This window comes from Symsagittifera roscoffensis, chromosome 5 (genome assembly GCF_963678635.1).
Source record: "Symsagittifera roscoffensis chromosome 5, txSymRosc1.1, whole genome shotgun sequence".
In the NCBI taxonomy this organism is placed as follows: Eukaryota; Metazoa; Xenacoelomorpha; order Acoela; family Convolutidae; genus Symsagittifera; species Symsagittifera roscoffensis.
The window spans coordinates 35,382,001-35,402,571 of NC_087066.1; the positions used below are offsets into that span (position 1 = coordinate 35,382,001).

Below are 20,571 nucleotides of genomic sequence, written 5' to 3' on the forward strand. Positions count from 1 at the left end.
TCAAAACTTGCCATCGTTTGAGTTTGTGTTTTCCGCAAATAGAACAAGATTCCAGGCAACATTTTGATTTTTTTTTTTAATTTGTGGTTTTTGAAGTGTTTTTTTTTTCTTTTTTTTTGGGTTTAGCGGCTCTTTTTTTCTGTCTGATAGCTTGCACTGCTAATATTATGTTGTATATTGGCTCCGTTTTACCTCTGAGTCAAAATGAATTTAAAAGGGCGAAACGGAACAAAGCCGTTGGTTGGTACAACTTTACTTGTGAACGAAGACAAATATATTTTTCCGTATAATTCGATGAGAATTTAACCTTAATATAAAAAAAACATTGGTAATTTTCAAGCGAAACTTGTTTAGTTTAGTGGTAACGTACTTGTTTTAAGATTTCAAATTATGGGGTTTGTGTTCCGGCCCCACCTTGTCTTTTTTTGATTTCTATTGGCTTTTCTCTGGTGAAACTTATATCGTCAGACTAGCGGTTGTTTGCATACCTTTAGGCGGAATATTTTCATACGCATGGAATTTGTTTCAAGTCCTGGAAATGTTTGTCTTAAATTGACGTATATAATATTAGAAAGATAACAAACAAATTTGGGAAACATCTCTTTTTCTGTAAAACTTTGTTGGCTTCAATGGTTTCGGTGAATGTTATACCTGCCTAGTTGCCTCATAACAGGTCTTTTTGCGATCAAAAATAATGTTTATGGCGTTTTTCTGCTTCGGTTGCCGAAAAAAAACTTAGATCTTTAAAAGTAAAAATTGTGCCAAATTTCTAGCTTTTAACTCAAACAGCAAGTTTTTTGCGCTGAGTACCATTAGGTGCATTTTGTCTCATTGCTAATTTAATGATGAGTATAATGTTTTCAATATGATTTCCTGAAATTAAACCTCAGACATTTTTGTTACCTAAGTGGCTTCGTATCTTTTCCATCCGCTAGTTTGCAATGCTATGTGTGTGATTTTTCGCAAATGTTCCAAGGCTCCGCTCTACCTCTAAGTCAAATGTGATGTTTTGATATAAATAAACAGAAAATATAGTTAGAGCCATTGTTTATAGCTCCAAATTTCTAAACTCAAATCGTTATTTTCTTTTGAAATTATTTTTCTAAGCAAATTTTCGCAAAAATTGGGTTTTCTTTTTTAAGCATCTTATGTTCTTTTTGCTGAAAGAGGTTCTGCCGAAGTTTTTCCACCCTATTTTTTTCATTTTTCATTTTGTAAATTGATAACTATTGGCGCTTAATTGATTTTTTCTTCCGAAGATAAAATGATTGTAAGAAATTAGGTTTTGAAATTAGGTTGATGTCGAAACCACTGGATAAGATGCGGATTTAGAAGGGGCGCGTAGCGGATGCCACCTGCTCTTCATAGACCCCCTCGACACTCAAGGGGACTCCTTTGGTGCTATTTTACGACATTTATTTCCAGGTGACCACAATTAAATTTTTTCTTCAGGCGTCATTAAAAACTCATTTCGAGAAGGTGATTGCGCGCCAATAAATTAGCCATTTCTGGTCAAGCATTTCCAAAAAGTGACCAAAAATGGCATTTTGAACATCAGCAAAATGCCTGCTGCGGCACAAAATTTTTTTATAAACTAATGTTTTTGTTTATCTTTTAAGAGAGCGTGAAAAATGATTTTGCTCGATGTTAATAACAAAAAAATCGACAATTTCCTGATTTTTTTTTGAAAAAAAAAAACATTTCTTTGTTCATTCTTATTGTAATTTTTAAACCATTTTATTCTTTCTGCTTAAAGCCTCATATAGATTGATTAAAATTTTTTGTTCCGACTTTCGATACGAAAGTAACGGAATATTTGTGCTCGGGGTGGGTTTTTTTTTTCTTCAGACAAACTTCGACTTTTTAATTAGCCATTTTTGACGGAATTTTTTCATATCATTCAAAAAGTATTGTTGTCCTGAGCTTGAATTTGAAAAGATATTTCACCTGTGATCACTTCTCGTAAAGTTATGAGGGTTTAAAGATTGCCATTTTGGCTATTTTGACCAATTTGGGACAATTAACGCGCATTATAATTCGCGCTATTAACGCGTAAACGAGATTTAATCCGTCTTATAAATCGTTCCAAGTTGGTTGAACGAAGCTTATTTGCCATAATTGATTTGTCACATGGAACAAAATCTATCTTTTTGTTCTTTATATGGCGTGTGGGGAGATGATTTTCATAAAAAAATTTCAAATTGTAGAAAAAAAATTTCAATTTATTCTATTTCATTTGTTTTTTTTTTATGTATTACTGCTGCACAATAAACGTTAAAAGGCACTTGGAACATTCAGAGCTTTGCCCTGATACGAGCAGTTTTGTTTCATTTGTAGGTATTTGTTTGAAAATAGCAAATTTGGGATAGTTAACACGGGATATAATGCTTTTTCAACGCTTAAGCGTTGAATAAATCTTACTCCGTCAGAAATCATTCCATATCGTATTCAAAAAGCTACAAGCTTATTCTTTCGACTTTTAAAAACAGTGCGGAATGTTTTTTACTTGGAGTGGTTTTTATCAATCAGTCATTTTTTGACTTTTTTACTAAGCACTTCGTCAAAAAAATTTTATATAATCTAACGACATTGTTGTCTTGGGCTCAAATAAAAACGCGCGACATGTGGCTTTATTAAAACACAAGAAGGCGGCAGATTAATGTGTTCTAAATTGAGTTGAGGCAATTCAATTGGTCGTGTTGTTAAGCTACAAGACGCTTAAGTACATCTCTGTGTAGTTTACATTTTTTAGTGAGCGAAAATTTTTGAAAAAAAGGTAAATTGGCTTTTAAGTTCAGTCAGATTATTTAATACTTCGCCGTCCTGCCATTCGAGCAGTCTTCGTGGTCTCGATAATACGTTACCTGAAACAAAATATATTGCCTCAGACATCGCATGCCGTGGGAGATGAAAAAGGCAAATTTTTGAAATTTTTCGATTATTGGTAACAATTCAGTCGCTTATATACTTCTCAATTATTTTAATCAAACTTTTGTCTGAGTTTTTTTTGTAATTGATCTCCCTCGTTTTGAGTGTGCCGTCAAATGGGACAATTTCACACAGTGTCTACGATTTAGGCCGAAAAAAAAGAATAAGTTCTGAAGTATTGATGTTGTTCCGATCACTCTTGAAGAGCGGGACGAAGCTAGGCCGCCGAAGGATGCTTTTTAAACCAATTTTAGGTAGGTTCAAAACGTTTTAGCAGGGTTTTAATTCTATTATCAGATTAAACAAAAGTTCTTTCAGTTGCATCTTAGATCTTTTAAAAGTTTTCCAGAAAAGATGTTTCATTGTCGAGAAAAACTACTAAATTTATAAATTGTTCAAGTTTTTCAGTGGTATTGCACGGAGTATTTTTCTCAACTGAGACTGATTTTCTAATTCAAGGTTTCCTTTCTGATTTTCTGATTTTCTAAAGTATTTTTTCTATATTTCTTTTCTGTGACCTTTTTTTTTTACCTGTGATCATTTTTAGTAAAGTTATGGGGGTTTGAAGATTGCCAAATTGGCCAATTTCGGACAATAAACGCGCGTTATATTTCGTGCTATTAAAGCGTGCTTTTAAGCGGAGATTTAATTCGTATGAGAATTTGTTCCAAATTGGATTGATGCATGCTTTTTGGTCTATTTAATACTTTTCTATATGCAAAATAATATCACTTTGAACTTGTTCTGACTTTGGAAGAAAGTTGGGAATATATATGCCCGGGGTGCTTTTTTTTATTCAGACCAATTTTAAAATAGTTGACTGCGTATGGTCATTGATCTGGAAATCTTGGTATTGCCAAGCGAGTATGCTTGCACTAGACTAAAGTGCGGCTTGGCTGCTCTAATAATACTTTGATAGCTTGTTTCAATACGCGAATAATTTATGCGTGGCAAATTATCCGCACTGACAATCATTCCAAATTAAATTGAGGCAAGCTAATTGGTCTTTTTAATTCCTTAAACGACTCAAAACTTTTCACTTTGATATTATCAGACGAAAATTCATAGTGTGTCAATAGTTCATTTAGCAAAATTATTTGAAACTAATTAATGGGCAGTTGGAACATTCAAGGTTTTGCCCTGATGCGAGCAGTCTTGTATTGCTTTCTTATTGATTCGACGCCCTCTCTTTCTCTTAAAAACAAACATAAAAACTTGAAAAAATGGTTTCATTACTGGGATAAGCGTGGTTGGACCGCTGACGACTATCCTTGTTTCTATTTATATTTAATAAGTCCAAAAATAACATGTCCTAACGAGCAGAAAAGATTGAAAAAAAAAATGTTGTGAATAATTTTGACATCACAAAACCCGCCTAATTTCTCTTTATAAAATCGCATAATTTGGTTTTATACCAAAAACACCATCCATAAAGGTAATCGATAGCTTTACATATCTCTACTTGAAGGTTTTGTCGAAAAATTAGTTTGAATTTCTGAGAGATTACTGTGTCGTTGCGATTATGTAAAGACTGTAAGCTTGTGTAGGAGTTGAATGGTATGAATTATCTTCCCGTTCCGAAACGAGGTAGTTTTTTTGTGCAACAATTTTTTTGCTTTCTCGTTATTACCTAATGCAGTGTAGTTGGACCAGATTCTGTAAAATTTCTATCTTTAGACTTGGTTTAGTGTGACGCAGCCTTAGCTCACAACCATAGCGAAGACTGTCTTTCAAATTACTGATTATATTAACAACCTCGCCATGATTAGACTAAGTTAAGCTCTTCCACCCAAGCATTTGATTTGGATTAAAGTTGCTTGGGGCTGCAAGTAAATTGCTAAATGCTGATTGGCTGAAAACTATCACTACATGCCAAGACAAAAAGCCTTTGCCTAAAACTTTTTGGAGACTGATGTTGGACTCCTGAGTCACAAAGTTCTCTCTCGTTTTATGACGGCGCTATTTAAACTGTAACCTCTACAATTTAAGGTGCATCGACCGAACTGTTACGGACACTCGCATATTCGTTTGTTCAAATAGTCAGTTTTTGTAGTAAAGCAGCTATTTGAGCATTCTCGACTAATAAAATGAGATTTGACTTATCAGTTTTTGTTGTAGAAAAACAAGACCATCGAATTTATTACACAGTGACAATTAAACTATATAATCATCATTCTCGATAAATTTTGCTTGCGGTCTGGCTGTTTTTTTTGCTCATAAAATTCGTCTGACTGAACATAAAATGCTCGCAGTTATTCAGACGGAATCCAAATTATCCGGATGAATATTAGTTTGGCTCACCCAACCATGGACGTTTTGAACGAAGATTGGTTGCCTCAAGTTGCCATACCCGATGGCCGCAAAGTTTTGTCATCGCCATTTGGCGATTTACATGCAGAGACAAGTCCGAACAAAAGGCCGAGATCAAACCAGAAACTGTTTAAGAGTTCTCTCACTAACTTTTCAGCGCTCAAAGGCGATATTTCAATTAACTCAACGAGGTCTGAACCGTACTCAATCACGCTTAGATGTGAGAATATCGACGATAGTAACTATTTTTTGACTTCTAATTTAAGCCAACAGTTTCATCAGCATTCAACTGGAACGATGACCAGTCAAGATATGTTCAGACCGCAGTGGTTAAACGAGAGTCACGTCACTGCAATTTCAAGGAGCAAATCGTTTTCTCACGTCCAGCCAAAAACTGCCCCATCTTTCAGTTTCTCCAGACATGTCCAAACTCCGAAGCTTTACTTCGACTCGAAATATTCTCGGATGTACACGAAGCTGGTGAGCCAGAAGCTTGTTTTAGTGAGCCATCCTTATGATCTTCCGTTCAGTGATAAGACGACAGACAAAATGGGCAATATGAAATCGCCCTTTGAGCTGCACTCAGATTTGAACTCTCACAGAAATGTATCTTTACCAGGACCGACACAGCAATGGAAAACCGAGTCAAGATTTGATAAAGTCGAATATCTGCAGCATTCAGATTGGCTAAGAAGCAGCCGCATTCCGCTCCACAGCCAAGAATCTCAGAAGTCAAATTCGGCCGAGGGACAAAATGATAACAACAAATATTTTGTACCGATTTCTGCGCGGAGAGCAAAAACTTCGCATAGTTTTCCATCTAAAATGCCTGTTAGTCGATTTATTTTACCTAACCGTCTTAACTACTTTTCATACTCCCCACTAGTGAGTTGATTAAGGCGCTGTTGGATTCTCATTTATTGCGTCTATTAACTGACTTCCCGTAGCATCCCCTTTTGAGCTAGCTGACGACGTTTTTTAGACCGGTTTGACTTAAAATGACTAAAAGGGTACCTTGGGCTCCAAGGAAGTTTTCTAAAATGAAGGAAGACAGTGCGACCAATCATACGCTGTGCTCCATAAAAATACTTCTTTGGCAAATGACCTCCAATACATAATGTTTTTGGCTGAAAACGCACTGCTGAAAGCCCAATTTGGCGCCCTAAATTGCCTTTTAGTTTGGCGCACCTTTTTTTACCTAATTCTTTTGAATAATATTTCTAGTCGCACCCATTGGCAGAACTAAGACTTTCAAGACTTTCTAAGACCTCAGGAGTTTGACCCTGTCACTACCTAAAGGGACCCCCACTTTGGTACTACTGCAAGATATCTGTTTTGGCTGACGGATTCTAATTTTTTGGCGCTTCTTGTGCCAATATAAACAATGTTGAGAGGTGAGCGTGCGTTTATGGCCTTTTTCCTTCAAAAAAATTGTTTTAGATGGTCAAAAATCCCAACTTGAAAAATCCTAGATCCGCGCTTACATGTGATTTTCTTGAGCTCTCCTCGAGGGCGCTTAGTATTTTATAAACCCAATTTTTGGAATTTTTTGTTTTGTTTCGACCGAAAAAGCGCGTTTTTCTGCACGCACTCTTTCCAATATCCCAATAATGACGCGTGAACGTGTCTTCAAAAAAAAATGGCCGTATGGCCATTATTGAAAACCCCGAGGCTACCACAAAACTGACCAATAATTTCATTCTGGCTGTGCTTCATGATCTTTGTAACGTTTCAGAAGAACAGACCTCTGCAAATATCAACGGAATTACTCAGCTATTACTCTCAGCTAATTGATACGAAAACACGCGATCATTTACCCAGTAAAGACCGTCGTGATAATCTCAATTTAGTGCAGATGACAGCATTAGAAAGATCGGCAACTGAGTTTGACCTTGGAAAACAATCGAGAAAGAGAATCCAAAAGACGTTGCGCTTCCAGGAACCCTCAGATCAAGTTGGCAAAACGGAACGGAAGATGAAGATTTTGAGTCAACTGAACCTAAAGACGGAACAAAGTCAAGTATTGACCCAATAAAACAAAAAATCACCATACTAAATGGACTGTAAAATTTTTAAACCACAAACTGACCATTTTAATTTAGCTTCATAGAGTAATTTTTGCAATAAATTTCAAAATATAAATTTTTGCTTTCTTCTAGCAAAAAAAAACATTTCCGAAGTGTAGAAATTGCAATTGAAATCTTTTTGGATTAGTTTGAATGAAACCGATTTTTATGAAGCTTGATTGAAAACTAAACCGAATACAATTTAGCTCTACTTTTTCTGGCCCTTGAATTCTCAGAACTCGTCATTCGAGAGGGTTGAATGAGCTTTGTGGGCTGCCATCATTCCGAGTTTGTATTGGTTTGCCACCCGATTTGCTTGAGCCAAAGACGTTTATAGGGGACCAAGTCTGCTATCGTATAGAGTCCATTCAGTTGTCCAATATTTTTTTTCGAGAGAATCACCGGTCTTGGCTTTTGAAATTTTCTCAAGAGCCACTTGCGGTATAATACGAGACCAATTTTTAATCACATTGCGTACAGCTTCAAATTAGCTCTTCTAATAATCATTAGATATATCTGCTGAGTCAAGCTAGTGACACTTAAGCAGGAGGTCTATAGTTTGAGCAGGAGGCCTAGAGACTTTTTTTAATTTTTTTGTCTTGGTTCTCACTTTTATCATCTTACTCATTCGCTCAAAATTTGGGTATGAAATTCATGCAACATATTTGGAATACATTAAGATTTTTTTTGTTTTTATCCAAGCTTCTGCTAAGTTAACTGCACTCAATTCTGGCGCTACGTACTTGTGATTGTGTTTGGGTAATTTTTTTTTCCATAATGGGTTTTGGGGTTTTCAACATGAGTCGTTCTTGGCTTAGTTGCTTTCTACTGAACTGAGTGCACGGTCATCATTAAATGTGGTGGGATTTCAGTTTCTTGAATTTTGTTTAAAAACCACCTCAGATTTTTCGCTGCTTTAGTTTTTCAGCTTTAATTTTTCAAAATTTCTAAATGTTTAAAGGCTTGCAAAAGTCAGAATATTACACAGGCGAAAAGGAGCAATGGATCTTTTGCAATGCAACAAAACGTAGCATGGCAACTAACCGAAACGAGCACTGAGTTAAGAGCAATTGAAAAGCCTCGAAAAAAGTGGTCATAAAATAATTGAGCGTTTAAAAATCGGAGTTGTATACCCTTATCGAAATAACAAACGCCGAAATCATTTCAGCGGAAAAAAATTTAAAGCAAAAAACTGAAATTGTACATTTACAAAATAGTGGAACTCTGACACCTGTACCTTACAAACATTAGATGCGTTTTGAAAATTCGAAATAGCTCACCGTCAAAAAATGCTTTCTGCGAGAACTAAGCGGAAGAACGAGCAGTCGTTCGATAGTTTGAGAATAGAAAAGTTGAAAAGCTGAAAAACATCAGAAAGTGAAAAAAAAGTTGGTCTAGACTGGACTCGACCCCCAGGTCTGTGTTCTCAAGCATGGGCGTTAATTATTTGCTAAATGCGCAAAAACAGTTATTTATATTTATTGGAATTGAATTGAAAACACAATGACAACTGTTCAAATGAACCCTAGGCCTTTGCTCTCAAGCACGGGTTTTAATTCTTAGCTAAATGCGCCAAAATGGTCATTCATTGGAACTGAATTAAAAAAAACACAACCCGCTCGAAATGAAAACACAACTGCTTCTAAAAAACGTAAATTTCGTCGAACTTTTTATTCCCCTCCACGTGCCATGTGTAAAAATTCAAAATGCAAAAGGATTAATTCAAGGTCTCATATACGAGTAATAAGACCAAATTGCTAGCCTCAATTCAATTTAGAATAACTCAAGATTGGTTCATATTTTGAAAACGATAGTTTGAAAACGATAGCATCGCACGTTTGTTATTGTTCCGACAATTTGAAAAATGGGAAGGAACGTAGTATTTGGGTGTGTTTTTGTTTTTTTTATGTTTTCGACGCAAAATCAATTACCACAAAAAATCATCGGACTGGGTTGAGAGATATATCATATTAGAGCCCTTTCAGTCGTTCATTCGAGTTCGTTCAAGTTTTTTATTTTTCCGCAGTTGAGTTTAGTTTTAATCAAATGAAGTTAGTTTTTGGAGCTTTAAGCTTCATCATAAGAATCAAAAACTTCAAAAATTGGGAATCAATGAAAAAAAGTTTAATTAAAAAAAAAAAATTTTTCTTGTTATTTGTCTCGAAAAATTGTTTTCCAATTTGCATAATATACAATCACTGACAAAAATGCTTGAGCTCTACTGCACTGCTCAGATTCCTTTATCACACACGAGAGACAAAATTACACTAATTTAAAAAAAAATTCAAGTAATTGTTTAAGTCTGGTCGAAACATTCTGTGCTTCTTGCACAGTAACCGGCTATCCTTGTTTCTCGTTCTTTCTTTTTCTTTTTCTTTTTGGCTTCCACGCAAAATCAAGTACCACAAATAGTTATGGGAATGGGTCAAGAAATATATCATATTAAAACTCTTCCAGTCATATTCGAACGTTATTTAAAAAAACTCCAAAAAGTTGTAACAGTATCGAGAAAAACAGGGTTAAAAATGTTGATTTTTAGTCAAAATTAGAGCGAGCAGGCTTATAATAGCTTAATTTTGCTTAATTCAGGTCGTGAAAACTTAGTTTTGCTGAATTAAATTTGTTTTTGGAGTTTATTTAGCGCCATTTGAATATTAAAAACTTCAAAAATCAAAAAACTTCTGCAAAAAAAATTGAGTTTTTTAGTGATATTTTTGTGCAATTTTTGACTATTTTAGTATTACTATCATTTATTCCTAAATTTCAGTTTTTGTTCAGATCTTTTAATCACACTACGCAGAAAGAAACGAATTAAGCATAATTTGCAAGAAGTTATTTTTTTTTGTATTTTTTGGCAATGGACGGAACATTCTGTCTACTTGCACAGTAACCGGCTATCTTTTTTTGAAAATAGCAATTTTCAAACTGATCACAACTTGTGTTTTTTTATTGGAACTGAATGTTAAGCTTAATATAAGTAACTTAAAATCATTTCCACGAACTTTTACATGCTACACTCACTATTTTTGATCACATATTTACATCTTTAGAGCAACAGGCAAAATTTTAGGCGGTGAAAGGGTTCATTTTAAAAAAGAAACTCTATAGCGTAAGTTTTTCCTTATTGGCTATTTCCAAGCCACCATAAATTTACAAAAACTATTAAAAAATCAACTTGTGATCGATTTTTTTTATTTGAGCTCATGGCTACGATATCTTCCAGGTGATATAGAAATGTAGAAAACGCTTAAAACAAGTGCCGAAACTCGACTGAAAAAAAAACAACCTGAGTAAGAAAGTTACCGACTGATTTTTTGTTTCTGTTTAACAAGTTTTCAAATTGAAAAAAGTCTAAAAAAGGCAAACATAATTATTGAAATCATATAACAAGTTTGAAGTTTTTTCCTCGAACTCTTACATGCTACATACAGTAAACCTTTTTCCCTCACATATTTTGCGCAACAAACAAAGTTTCATGTGGTGAATGCGCTCATTTTAACATAATGTTCTCATAGCTGTCATCCTGATCCCCCCTGATTCACCTCTTGAAATTGATTGACTTTCTTTGGTTATATCTGGATCAAAAAACTTGGTATTCTTTTTGATCAATCTTTTATGATTGAGATCAATTGCTATCTATTAGACTTGAGCACCAACACCTCTGAAGAAATGTAATTGCTTTGATACTTTTTTGATACACTTTTTAAACCGGCTAACATAGAACAAACACAAGATATAAAGTTCCTCAGTGCAACACACTCGGCCTTAAAGGCGCACAAGCTTTAGAAAAAGGAATACAATTAAGAAATGGGTATTTAGTGCCACACCTGATTTTATTCCATCCTTTTCCGGGATAAAGAATGAGCGTATAGTTATAATTTCCATTCAGAGACAAGAGCCATTCAGAACTTACTATCATCTGAATGACTGCAATTTCCTAACCATGGTCTGCTGATGTTTTTTACTCAAGCTACTCGATACTTCAGGCGATATTCTGGCAAATACTAAGACAAGACAATACAGCCCACCCGTCTATTTTATTCCACGTTTTCTCATGTGCTTCCTGTGTTTCTCTTTTTTTCCTTACAAATTAGAGTGTGACGTAACTGCATAAGTCTCCATTGTACATATTTTATGCCTGTGGAAAAGAAGAAATAGCGACCATCGCGACAAATTTATATTCAGTTTCTTCAGTTACATCTTTTTCGTTTGCTTTTCCCTTCCGTGAAGTCTGCTGAATGGTATAAATAGAAAAATGTCACAGAGGAAGCGCAAACTATCTGGTGAGTTTGAGAGTTGTTTTCAATCCACATTTTTATAATTTTTCACGTCAAAAAGGGCAGTAGCGTACTCGCGGTCAATTCCCTCAGAGGGTTGACCGTGAGTAGGTTTTCTACCTTATTGGTGACATTTAGTGACTTCCATTTTAGCTACTTTACAAGTTTGAAGGAAACTTATTTTAGCTACCTATATTTGAAGGAAAGTAGTGTCTTGTTCAAAATATTGTAAAGACGTCTGTTTGAATGGTTTCTCCAAAAATTTATTTACAATTCTCCAGATTTTGGCTGAAGATGGATTTTGAGTTTTCAGAAAACTGGCTCGGTCGACTTGTAGAAGTCGAGAAAAAAATCAATAAAAGCCCATCCATTTTTTAACAATTTTTTCTCTAAAGTATGACCCAAAGTTTGACCTAAAATTCAAACAAAATCCATCAAGAAAGATGAGCACGCAAAATGAAATATTTTTTTCCTCTTGTTTTGAAAACCTGCCGAAGTTAAACATAGTATTGTTCAAGGTACTTCATCTCAGAACAGTGGAGCGAGTCACAGTAAAACGGAGAAGCTGGGAGACGAGTGCCACATCAACTCTATCATCGGTAAGTTAGCGGTTCATGTATTTCTGTCTGTAAAACATCAATTTGATAAGAAAAGACACTGTTACTACTTTTTTGGTACCAGAGGTATCGTCTTTTTCATAATGAATTAAGAATGAATTTGGCGGTCTAATGGCCAAATTTTCATGGCAATAACAAAGTGGACCATATACTTTTCCCCGTGAAATAACTTCCCTAACAGAATCAGTGAATCTTTTGATATCTTGATTTCTTGAACCAGTAAATGTATGTGCTATATTACGAGTTCAAGATTTGAACAACTCTAGTTGCACATTTTTGTGTTGATGTTCATTGGCGAATGATTTAATAGCCACTGTATTATCCGTTTTACCAAGAAGGCATTCGTTGCAGCCTAAGATTTCTATTAAATAATGAGTTAACTGCATAAGTGAGCAAAGCAGAGCGGAGAAAGCTTATGAAACATAGACTAGCTGTTAGTGGTTCGAATCCTGAAGACAGCCATTATCTTTGTTTTGAATTTTTTTCCAAAATAAACAGCAAAAAAGAGGTTTAAAATCAAAAAAGACAAAAAACAAGTATGGGAGGAAATTGTTTTTGCCATTATTTTTGAACTTTGAAAGTTCTTTTTTTGCCGTTTTAAGTGTTAGCGAAGTGCAACTCATTTCTTCCGTGTAATCATTTGAATTTCAATTCAATGACTGTCGAATGAATGTATGTTTGGCTCAGAGGTATATTTTGTAAACTCAATTTTTGACCATCATGTGCCTCTTTATTTTTCATTAAAAAAGGATTTTCTTGAAGTTTCAATTTAGTTTAAGCCTTTTAAAAGGAGTTCCAAGATTGAAAGAGAAGTTCATCATACAATTTCATAAAAAAGAATTGTTTGAAAATGGAACAAAAAGCATTTTTCCGTACCATGTAACTGTTTTATCAACTTTGTTCATCCACTGCAATTGATTGTGCATTAAACATTTTTTCATGAAATATGCTTTGTTTTAAATACTGAGATCAGCTTTATATTTTGTTATCTGAAAACAAAAAAATGAAGAGTTTTCTCATACCAGAGGTCCCACAAGTTATCTGGCTAGAATCTCGCAGATCAATTGCATTTGGAGAAACGCGAAATAATTATTGAGTTTCACATAGATTGCATATATCATGAACGTTTCCATTCTAAAAAAATATATTTGCTATTTTTCCCAATTTTAAAATTATCTTAACATATCAAAGCAATAATTGATTGTTCCGATCATTGAAAATGGGAAAAATTTTGTATTAGAGTGAATTTTTTTTCAAGCAATTACCATAAATAATCATCAGAGTGGAATTGGGTTGAGGAAAATATCATATTGAAGCCTTTTCAGTCGTATTTTGAACGGTCTTGAAAGATTTCCAATTGGTTGTCACAGAGTGGCGAAAAACCCATTGGAATTTTTAACATTAATTAAACCAGTTTCAGACGGGCTTTAGACTAATTAAAGCAATCGAGTAATGTTCGTTATACAATTATTGATTTTTTAGGCTTTTCTATTTTATTATTTTTTTCCCCAGACATTTATGTCCCGGCAAAAACAGTCCAAAATGCAAAAAGTGTCCAAGACGTTTGGTTCCCAGACAAAATTGTCCCAAAATTGTCCAGGCTATTGCCACACTAGTTAATGACCGGACTTAGTTGCGGCCTACGACCCAAGTAAACTTCTGATTTTCCTAAAAGGGTGCAGCAGCAACATCAAACTATAATTTAAAGTCAATTTATTTTCCAAAGTTGATATTGCGAAGCAATAATTTTCAATAAATTTTTCTAAGTTGAGCTTTTTCCCAGAAAATTTCAAAATTGAGCTAGACCCGATTTGAAAACGACAAAATGATCAATGTAATCAAGTTTTTCCCATCCTGTTCCCTTTTGGCTCAATCAAGTCAACCCATTTCAATTTTGCCCTAGTTTACCCATTTTTGGGTTTTTTAATTTCAAATATTGACTAAATTACGAAAATTTTTTGTCGAGCCCGAGATTTGAACTTCAAACCTTTTGACCTTGAGACTTATGACTTCATCACTCGGCCAAATGCGCTTTTAAATTTCAAAATTTTCTTGAAAGTTTTGTCTCACTTTGACTGTACTATGGTTAATTGTTACGCATAAAATCTACTTAAAGAACGATCAAACAACCTCAAAAGAACAAAGCATTAAAGATCACAAGGTCAAATCAAAGAAATTAATTTCGCAAAACAATTTCGGACAATTTTGTCTGGGACATAAATGTCTGGTACAATTTTATCATTTCCGACTGTTTTGTCAAGGACACAAATGTCTTGGACACAAATGTCTATGCACACTCTCAAGAGACTACTAATCTCTACAAATTTTGCTTAATTTGAGAATTTTGTGTATTTTTTTACGATCATGGTCGGATTATTTTGGGGTCTTTTTGCAATGCAATTGTTAATTACGGTTGTACATAAATATTACTATTGATTATTTTTTGTTAAAAAAATTGAATCTGGAATACGTTATAAGCATTTTGTAATTTTTGTTTCTGAAAATTGATTTGCGAGAAACAAAATGGATTCGAAACCATAAAAAAAAACAATTTTTAGCCTTCATTTTGTCTCTGGATATTTTTCTGTTTTAGGAAAAGCAATTATCACACAAAGCTTATCGCAAAACATAAAATTAAACATTTTTTAGACAACTAAAAAAATCTCAACCAACAACACACCATGTTTAATTGATTTAAAAGCTTCTAAAAACGTAGAAAAAAGCTGAGCTTGCAATTTTCATACGTAGAAACAGTAGATTAAGCATCGTTTCATCTGTAAAAAAAATCTTTGTTTTTGATGACCATAACGCTTTAATGCGGTCGAATTGACACAATTGTTGTTTGAAAAGTTTCGAAACAGTTTTTGAAAAAGTTAGATAGCCAATTTTCAGTACACTCTCAATTTATAATTTGTATCAAATTTTTTCAAAATGATTATGTTTTTGCTTGAATTTTTGCGTGGAGAGTTGCGGACTTGAAAATTTTTGGAAAAAAAAACATTTTTAGTTTTTTTTTCAAAATGACTCTTTCGCGTTATTGAATTTGACAAATAGGCAATTAAGAATAGAAAGTTTTATTGAATGGATTATTTTACAATTAAAAATTTTGAGAAAACACGGAAAGAATGGAAGTTATTTGGATAAATGGGCAAAGTCTTCTTTTTTCTATTTACATTTTTCTTTTTCTCTACAAAGTATAGCGTGTCTTTTTGAATCACCAGTGGTATGAATATGATTAATAATTTTAGCAAAAAGGAGCATCAAGCCTTTTCAATTTTAACTGTTGAACTGCAAATGGCACAGAATGTTCTGAACATATTCTTGAAAAATTACATATATTTTTTTCTCATTTGGCTGTCGTTTTTTTGGGCGTGGTTTGAAAAAAAAACTTTGAACGAATCCTAAAACTTAAGCATATCCAACTCTCTTTAAAAAATGAACATGATGGTTAACAATTTTGGTTAAAAAAAAACAAAAAAAAACTTGAAAAAATTGTTGACAATTTTGTTAAACTAAAAAAAAATGTTTTTTTTTGCAGATTTTTTTATTTTCAAAAACTTCAAAAACTAATTTGACTAAAGCAAATTTAAGTATTCAACGCTTAAATAGTTTAACTTTTTTTCTATAAAAACCAACTATACGCCTGCTGGCTTGCTTTATTCGCCCGAAATTAGACTAAGAAATCAAAAACTTCAAGTTGGTTTCTTCCGACACTGAGAAAAATAAAAATTTTGAAATTTTCGATGCCATTCGTATCATGTCTAAAAAGGCTCAAGATGATATGTCACTCGATTTTGTCAAATGATTATTTGTGGTACCTGATTTTGCGTGGAAAAAAATGTTGAAAAAAAAAGAAAAAGTTTTAAACACCGGAATACGAAGTTTCTCCCCATTTTCCATGGTCGGACTAATAACCGATAACCATTGATTGCTAAAGTAATCACAAAGCTCATTTGTCAGTTATTTTTTTTTGTCAGTTATTTTTTTAGTTGGCAGCTATTGCATTTATCCATTTTTGATTAGATGACAAAGAGGTACATTACTTGAAACAATTCATCGCAAGAGAACTGCTGCATAAATCGAAAACTTTCCAATTTTCTCCGTTCCACCCACCTGTCACAAACAAACATGGACAGAAGTCTGGACTTGGAGGAGCATACTGTGAGATCAATTTACAGGAATTCGATTTGGGCGATGACAGTGCCTTTGAGTCCAGATGGAACGATGAGAACTTGTCAGTAAACGACATCCTTACTTCGATCGATCAGCCGAATCGCGGCGAGAAAGTCCTCTTAGTCGGCGAAAGAGGATGTGGAATGTCAACGGCGCTCTTAAAATCAGCAATTGATCAAAGCGAATATTCTGATTTCGAGTTCGTGTTGTTTTTAAATCCACGCTCTTTTAGTTGGCAAATGGAAAAAGACCGATTACTCATTTCGTTTGGAAAATTGAAAACATGTTTATACGAGTTTTGCTCCATATATGGAAAACATACGCTGATTCTTTTAGACAATTCAGAGTGTTTGCCGAACGGATTGATCAAAAATATCTTGAATCACGAAAACATGCGGGATACTACGATTTTATGCGGATTCCAGAGTCCGCTGGTATCAGACAGTCCCACAACAAGCATCCCTGTGAAGCATTTCAGTCGTTGTTACACATGCATCGGCTTCTCAAGCTCCGAGCTGAAAAAATTGGCGCGCAAAATGCTGGGTAAGTTCTGGAACGAGAACTTATATCAAAAATTGATGAAAGAGCTTCCTCACGATAACGATGTGATGACGCTGTCATTGATAACTTCGTTGATGCACCTGAATTGTAATTTACAAGAAGTGGGAAATGCTGACGAGTATCGTGAAAAGTACATCAACTTTAAGATCATCGATATGCTGAAAAATGAAACAGTTCGCAAGCAACAACCAGTTACTACTAAGGAGATCAGCCAACAGTTCAAGTCTTTGCAAGAAACTATAGTCGAGTACTATCTAAGAATGAAAGACTATTCGGACCAGCATCTTATGCAACAGTTGTCCCTTTCCTTGAGAGTTTTCATAATAAAACGATATTTAATCAGTCTTGATTCTGGAATGCGAGAGACTGAGATTTTGTACCTGAAAGAAAATCACTCATTTCTTGCCAGGGAAATTGAACATCATCTGAAAACTTGGGAAATTGATGAGCATAATGTGATGATAAAGTCGAACTGCAAACTCAAGCATTTCATGACAGAGGATGTGGATATATCAAATCGACAGTTGAGTATCCATATCAGGGAAATATTTTTCAATGCGTCCGAAATACTCTCTTGGAAAGTTCGTTCATCCATTCAAAAAATGCGTGTTTGCGTCACCAACTTGGATGTTGATAGGCTCCTCAAAATTCTTTCAAAGTTCAAGCATTTGCACAATCTGGAGCTCAGTTGTGAGACATTGTCTCAAGACAACCTTTTCTCGTTTGTTTTTGAAAAACTGCCCACACACGCACCTAATCTGAAAAAAGTTACTCTAATTGACATTCCTCAAATTGTGCGACCAGATATGGTTGAAACCTGTCATAAATACAGTTCCATTTTCAAGTCAATCACTTTGCATCGAGTCAATATTGAGTTTGGTTCCCCTGAGAAAATGGTCAGTTTCTGTGATTATATCTCGAATATTGGAAAAACGACTGAAGAGTTTGTCTTAGAATTGAACCAGTGCACTCTAGGTGTTAGAGGAATAGAGAGAAACGCTTCCTTTCTCTTCATCTGCCAACTCAGTGTCGAATCATCTCAATCTGAATTGCTTGATTTGGTTGACTCTCAACAACTTTCAGTTTTCTCCGAGTACAAACACGAATCAGTGGACTTGCTTCAACTCTCTTTTGAGAACGGAACTCTGAATAAATTCAGCTTGGGGCTCAACATTGTTGCAAACACATGTGAATCGCTTGCCAATTTTTTCACTAAAATTAGCTTCAAAGGGTCTAGAACATACGACTTTGAGAACTTAAATTCTTCATGTAAAAATCCAACTTGCAAAAACTGCAGTCCACTGCTAAGCGTTTTATCAATTGGAAATTCAACCTCATCTGATAATCATTGGAAAAATGCAGCGAAAAAAGTCATGTTTGGACTAAAACAATTTGAGGGATCAAACATTGAATTTCTGGCTGATGTCTTAACTAAGAATTGCCAGAAAGCGCTGGACGAGCAATTGATAATTGAAATGACAACTCCTGGTTTCTGCTTGCCAAGAGAAGCTGTAGAAAAATTGGGGAAACTCAACATCGAGGTACAGTCCAGTGAAGATGTGGTCGATGAGTCATCTTCGATTACGCAAGAGAACCCGATTTCTCCTGTTTATGATGTAATAGAGGTGGAAGTGGATCATAGTGGGTGGGGCTTCACAAGGTTCACTCTCACGCCAGAGCCAGTGACTCTGCGCTTTTCCAACGGAGTCTCCGTAGAATGGTCACGAGACTCGACATTTGAGGACAGAATGGTGTGTGTAGAGGTGCATTGTATGCCAGAAAGACTGGTCAAAAGCGTATGCGAGTCCAAACAGGAATCTGTATGCATGCTGAGTCCATTTCTGTTCATAGATCAGATAGACGATAAGCCTTTCTTGAAACCAGCTACTGTCACTATGCCTTACAGCATTCAAAACAATCACGACTTTTCCTGGAAAACAGACCGGAAGACTAAAGTGTTCGCTTACAATGACGGAGATGTGAAAAAATGGCAGGCTGTCAACGACTCGTCAAAATACGAACTGCTGGACGGAGTTTTCAAGTATTCGTCGACTACATTTTCCCCTGTAGGGGCTGTGACTAATGGCGAAGAAAGCACGTTAAACCCAACTGATTTCTGGGAAATATACCTGCCAGAGTCTGTTTATCTTATTGTTTGCCCGTCCCAGTACGACACTAAAATCATATTCGACTGCAGGAAGTTTCGAAACGAGGAAGAACATAAAAAGTTGAAGCTTACAATTGGAGCAAGATTCAGAAAATTGAACGAAATGAGTGAAGGGGATTTGATCTTTGGGTCGATAGCCGGGAACCTCTTGATTGACGAACACTACGGATACTCGTTGCGGGATGACAAAAAACTCGTCTTCTACTATCCTAATCCTGAGCATGAAAGCAACAAACAAGAGTACAAAATGAAAATCATCTCAAAGTCTCGTGATCCAGAAGGTACAATCACATACTACAAAGAATTTTTGCGCGAGGAAGCTCAAAAGATGCAGAAGTTGTTCCATTTGAAGCTGGAATTACAAGTGGTTCCCATTACTACAGAGAGACCAGGTTATAAGAGAAAAAATTCGTTCATTGAAGCTGCCTCCCCTAAAAAGCAAGCAAATGCCAAATCGGCCATCGCTTTTTTCGACTCAGAAGTTGTCCTGACACATGATACTTTGAAAGAGGTGCTCAGAACATGTAAAATGTCTTGGCTCAAGCTACTAGAGGACTTGCAACTCGAAAAGAACAAAATCAACAAATTACAAGATCAGAATTTAGGCGAAGTGTTGACAATTGTCAAGGAAAAGGTGACAGTAGAACAAGGAAAACAAGTTCTTAGACAACTTTTCCAGCTTAGTGCAATGTCCGCGTTGGACTACGAACAAAAAATTTCAACTTTTTACTCTAAACACAAAGAGGATCTAACGGAAGCGTTCTGGCAATGCTCTTGGCACTGGTTAACGACAACTGATTCCAACTATCGAAATGTCTCAACAATACTCGAAGCAGCACAGTTAGCTGGTGTGCCGAATAGTTACACAGAGGACTGGCAGTCGATAACAGAAGGAACGTGCGTGAATGCAAGCCGAGAGTTGGTGCGGACGATTGACAAACGAGGAGATGAACAAAATGTGATCAAACAGGTGGCCTTTTTCCTCAGGGCACTGGGAGACGCGGAGAGCAAAGACATGGCAATAAATTTGCTCATGAGAAAAATGTAGCGAACGTTCGAAGTTAAATGTCCGATACGGCGTATTGATTTTGCGCAATTTCCAATTATTAAAATGCAAAATATATGTTACAAATTACTTTTTTTTTGAAAACTATCTGCTGTAAAAATTTCTGGGCATGTGAAAATGATTTAAGTTCATAAGCTTTATATCAAATTTTTTGCAGTTTTTTTATATCATCTGTAGATTTAGGGGATTTCTTCTCTAGGTTTTTCTCTCTTTTACCTAACGACACCGCAAAGTCGTCCATTGGGCAGTGAATTCAGCGGGGCTACCGAGATTCACTACTATCTACAATCCCAAAAGGGTTTTTTTTGTGGCAACTATTCTGTATTGTATTATGTTGCTTGCCCCTTCTGTGTATTGCTCTTCCGCTGTCTTGTCTACTCGAAAGAATTGCAAAAATTTCCAATGA

General features: G+C 35.2%; 2 protein-coding genes across 2 annotated transcripts; both read left to right on the plus strand.

Annotated features, from left to right (window-relative positions):
• The first annotated feature begins 5,058 nt into the window (after nucleotides 1–5,058).
• Nucleotides 5,059–7,344, plus strand: LOC134846154 (uncharacterized). Its single transcript, XM_063863387.1, has 2 exons — nucleotides 5,059–6,069; nucleotides 6,974–7,344. The coding sequence occupies exons 1-2, from the start codon at nucleotides 5,209–5,211 to the stop codon at nucleotides 7,271–7,273; spliced, it is 1,161 nt and encodes a 386-aa protein (XP_063719457.1). The 5' UTR covers nucleotides 5,059–5,208; the 3' UTR covers nucleotides 7,274–7,344.
• Nucleotides 7,345–11,335: 3,991 nt separating this feature from the next.
• LOC134846193 (uncharacterized) lies at nucleotides 11,336–20,205 on the plus strand. Its single transcript, XM_063863445.1, has 3 exons — nucleotides 11,336–11,587; nucleotides 12,100–12,180; nucleotides 16,222–20,205. Exons 1-3 carry the CDS (start codon nucleotides 11,560–11,562, stop codon nucleotides 20,145–20,147), a joined length of 4,035 nt encoding a protein of 1,344 aa, XP_063719515.1. The 5' UTR covers nucleotides 11,336–11,559; the 3' UTR covers nucleotides 20,148–20,205.
• Nucleotides 20,206–20,571: the final 366 nt, after the last annotated feature.

Coding starts and splice junctions, on each gene's coding strand:
- LOC134846154 (XM_063863387.1), top strand. CDS start 5,209: ATGAATATTAGTTTGGCTCACCCAACCATGGACGTTTTGAACGAAGAT. Junction 6,070..6,973: donor GTTTTCCATCTAAAATGCCT/GTTAGTCGATTT, acceptor GTAACGTTTCAG/AAGAACAGACCTCTGCAAAT.
- LOC134846193 (XM_063863445.1), top strand. CDS start 11,560: ATGTCACAGAGGAAGCGCAAACTATCTG. Junction 11,588..12,099: donor GAGGAAGCGCAAACTATCTG/GTGAGTTTGAGA, acceptor GTATTGTTCAAG/GTACTTCATCTCAGAACAGT. Junction 12,181..16,221: donor CCACATCAACTCTATCATCG/GTAAGTTAGCGG, acceptor ATTTTTGATTAG/ATGACAAAGAGGTACATTAC.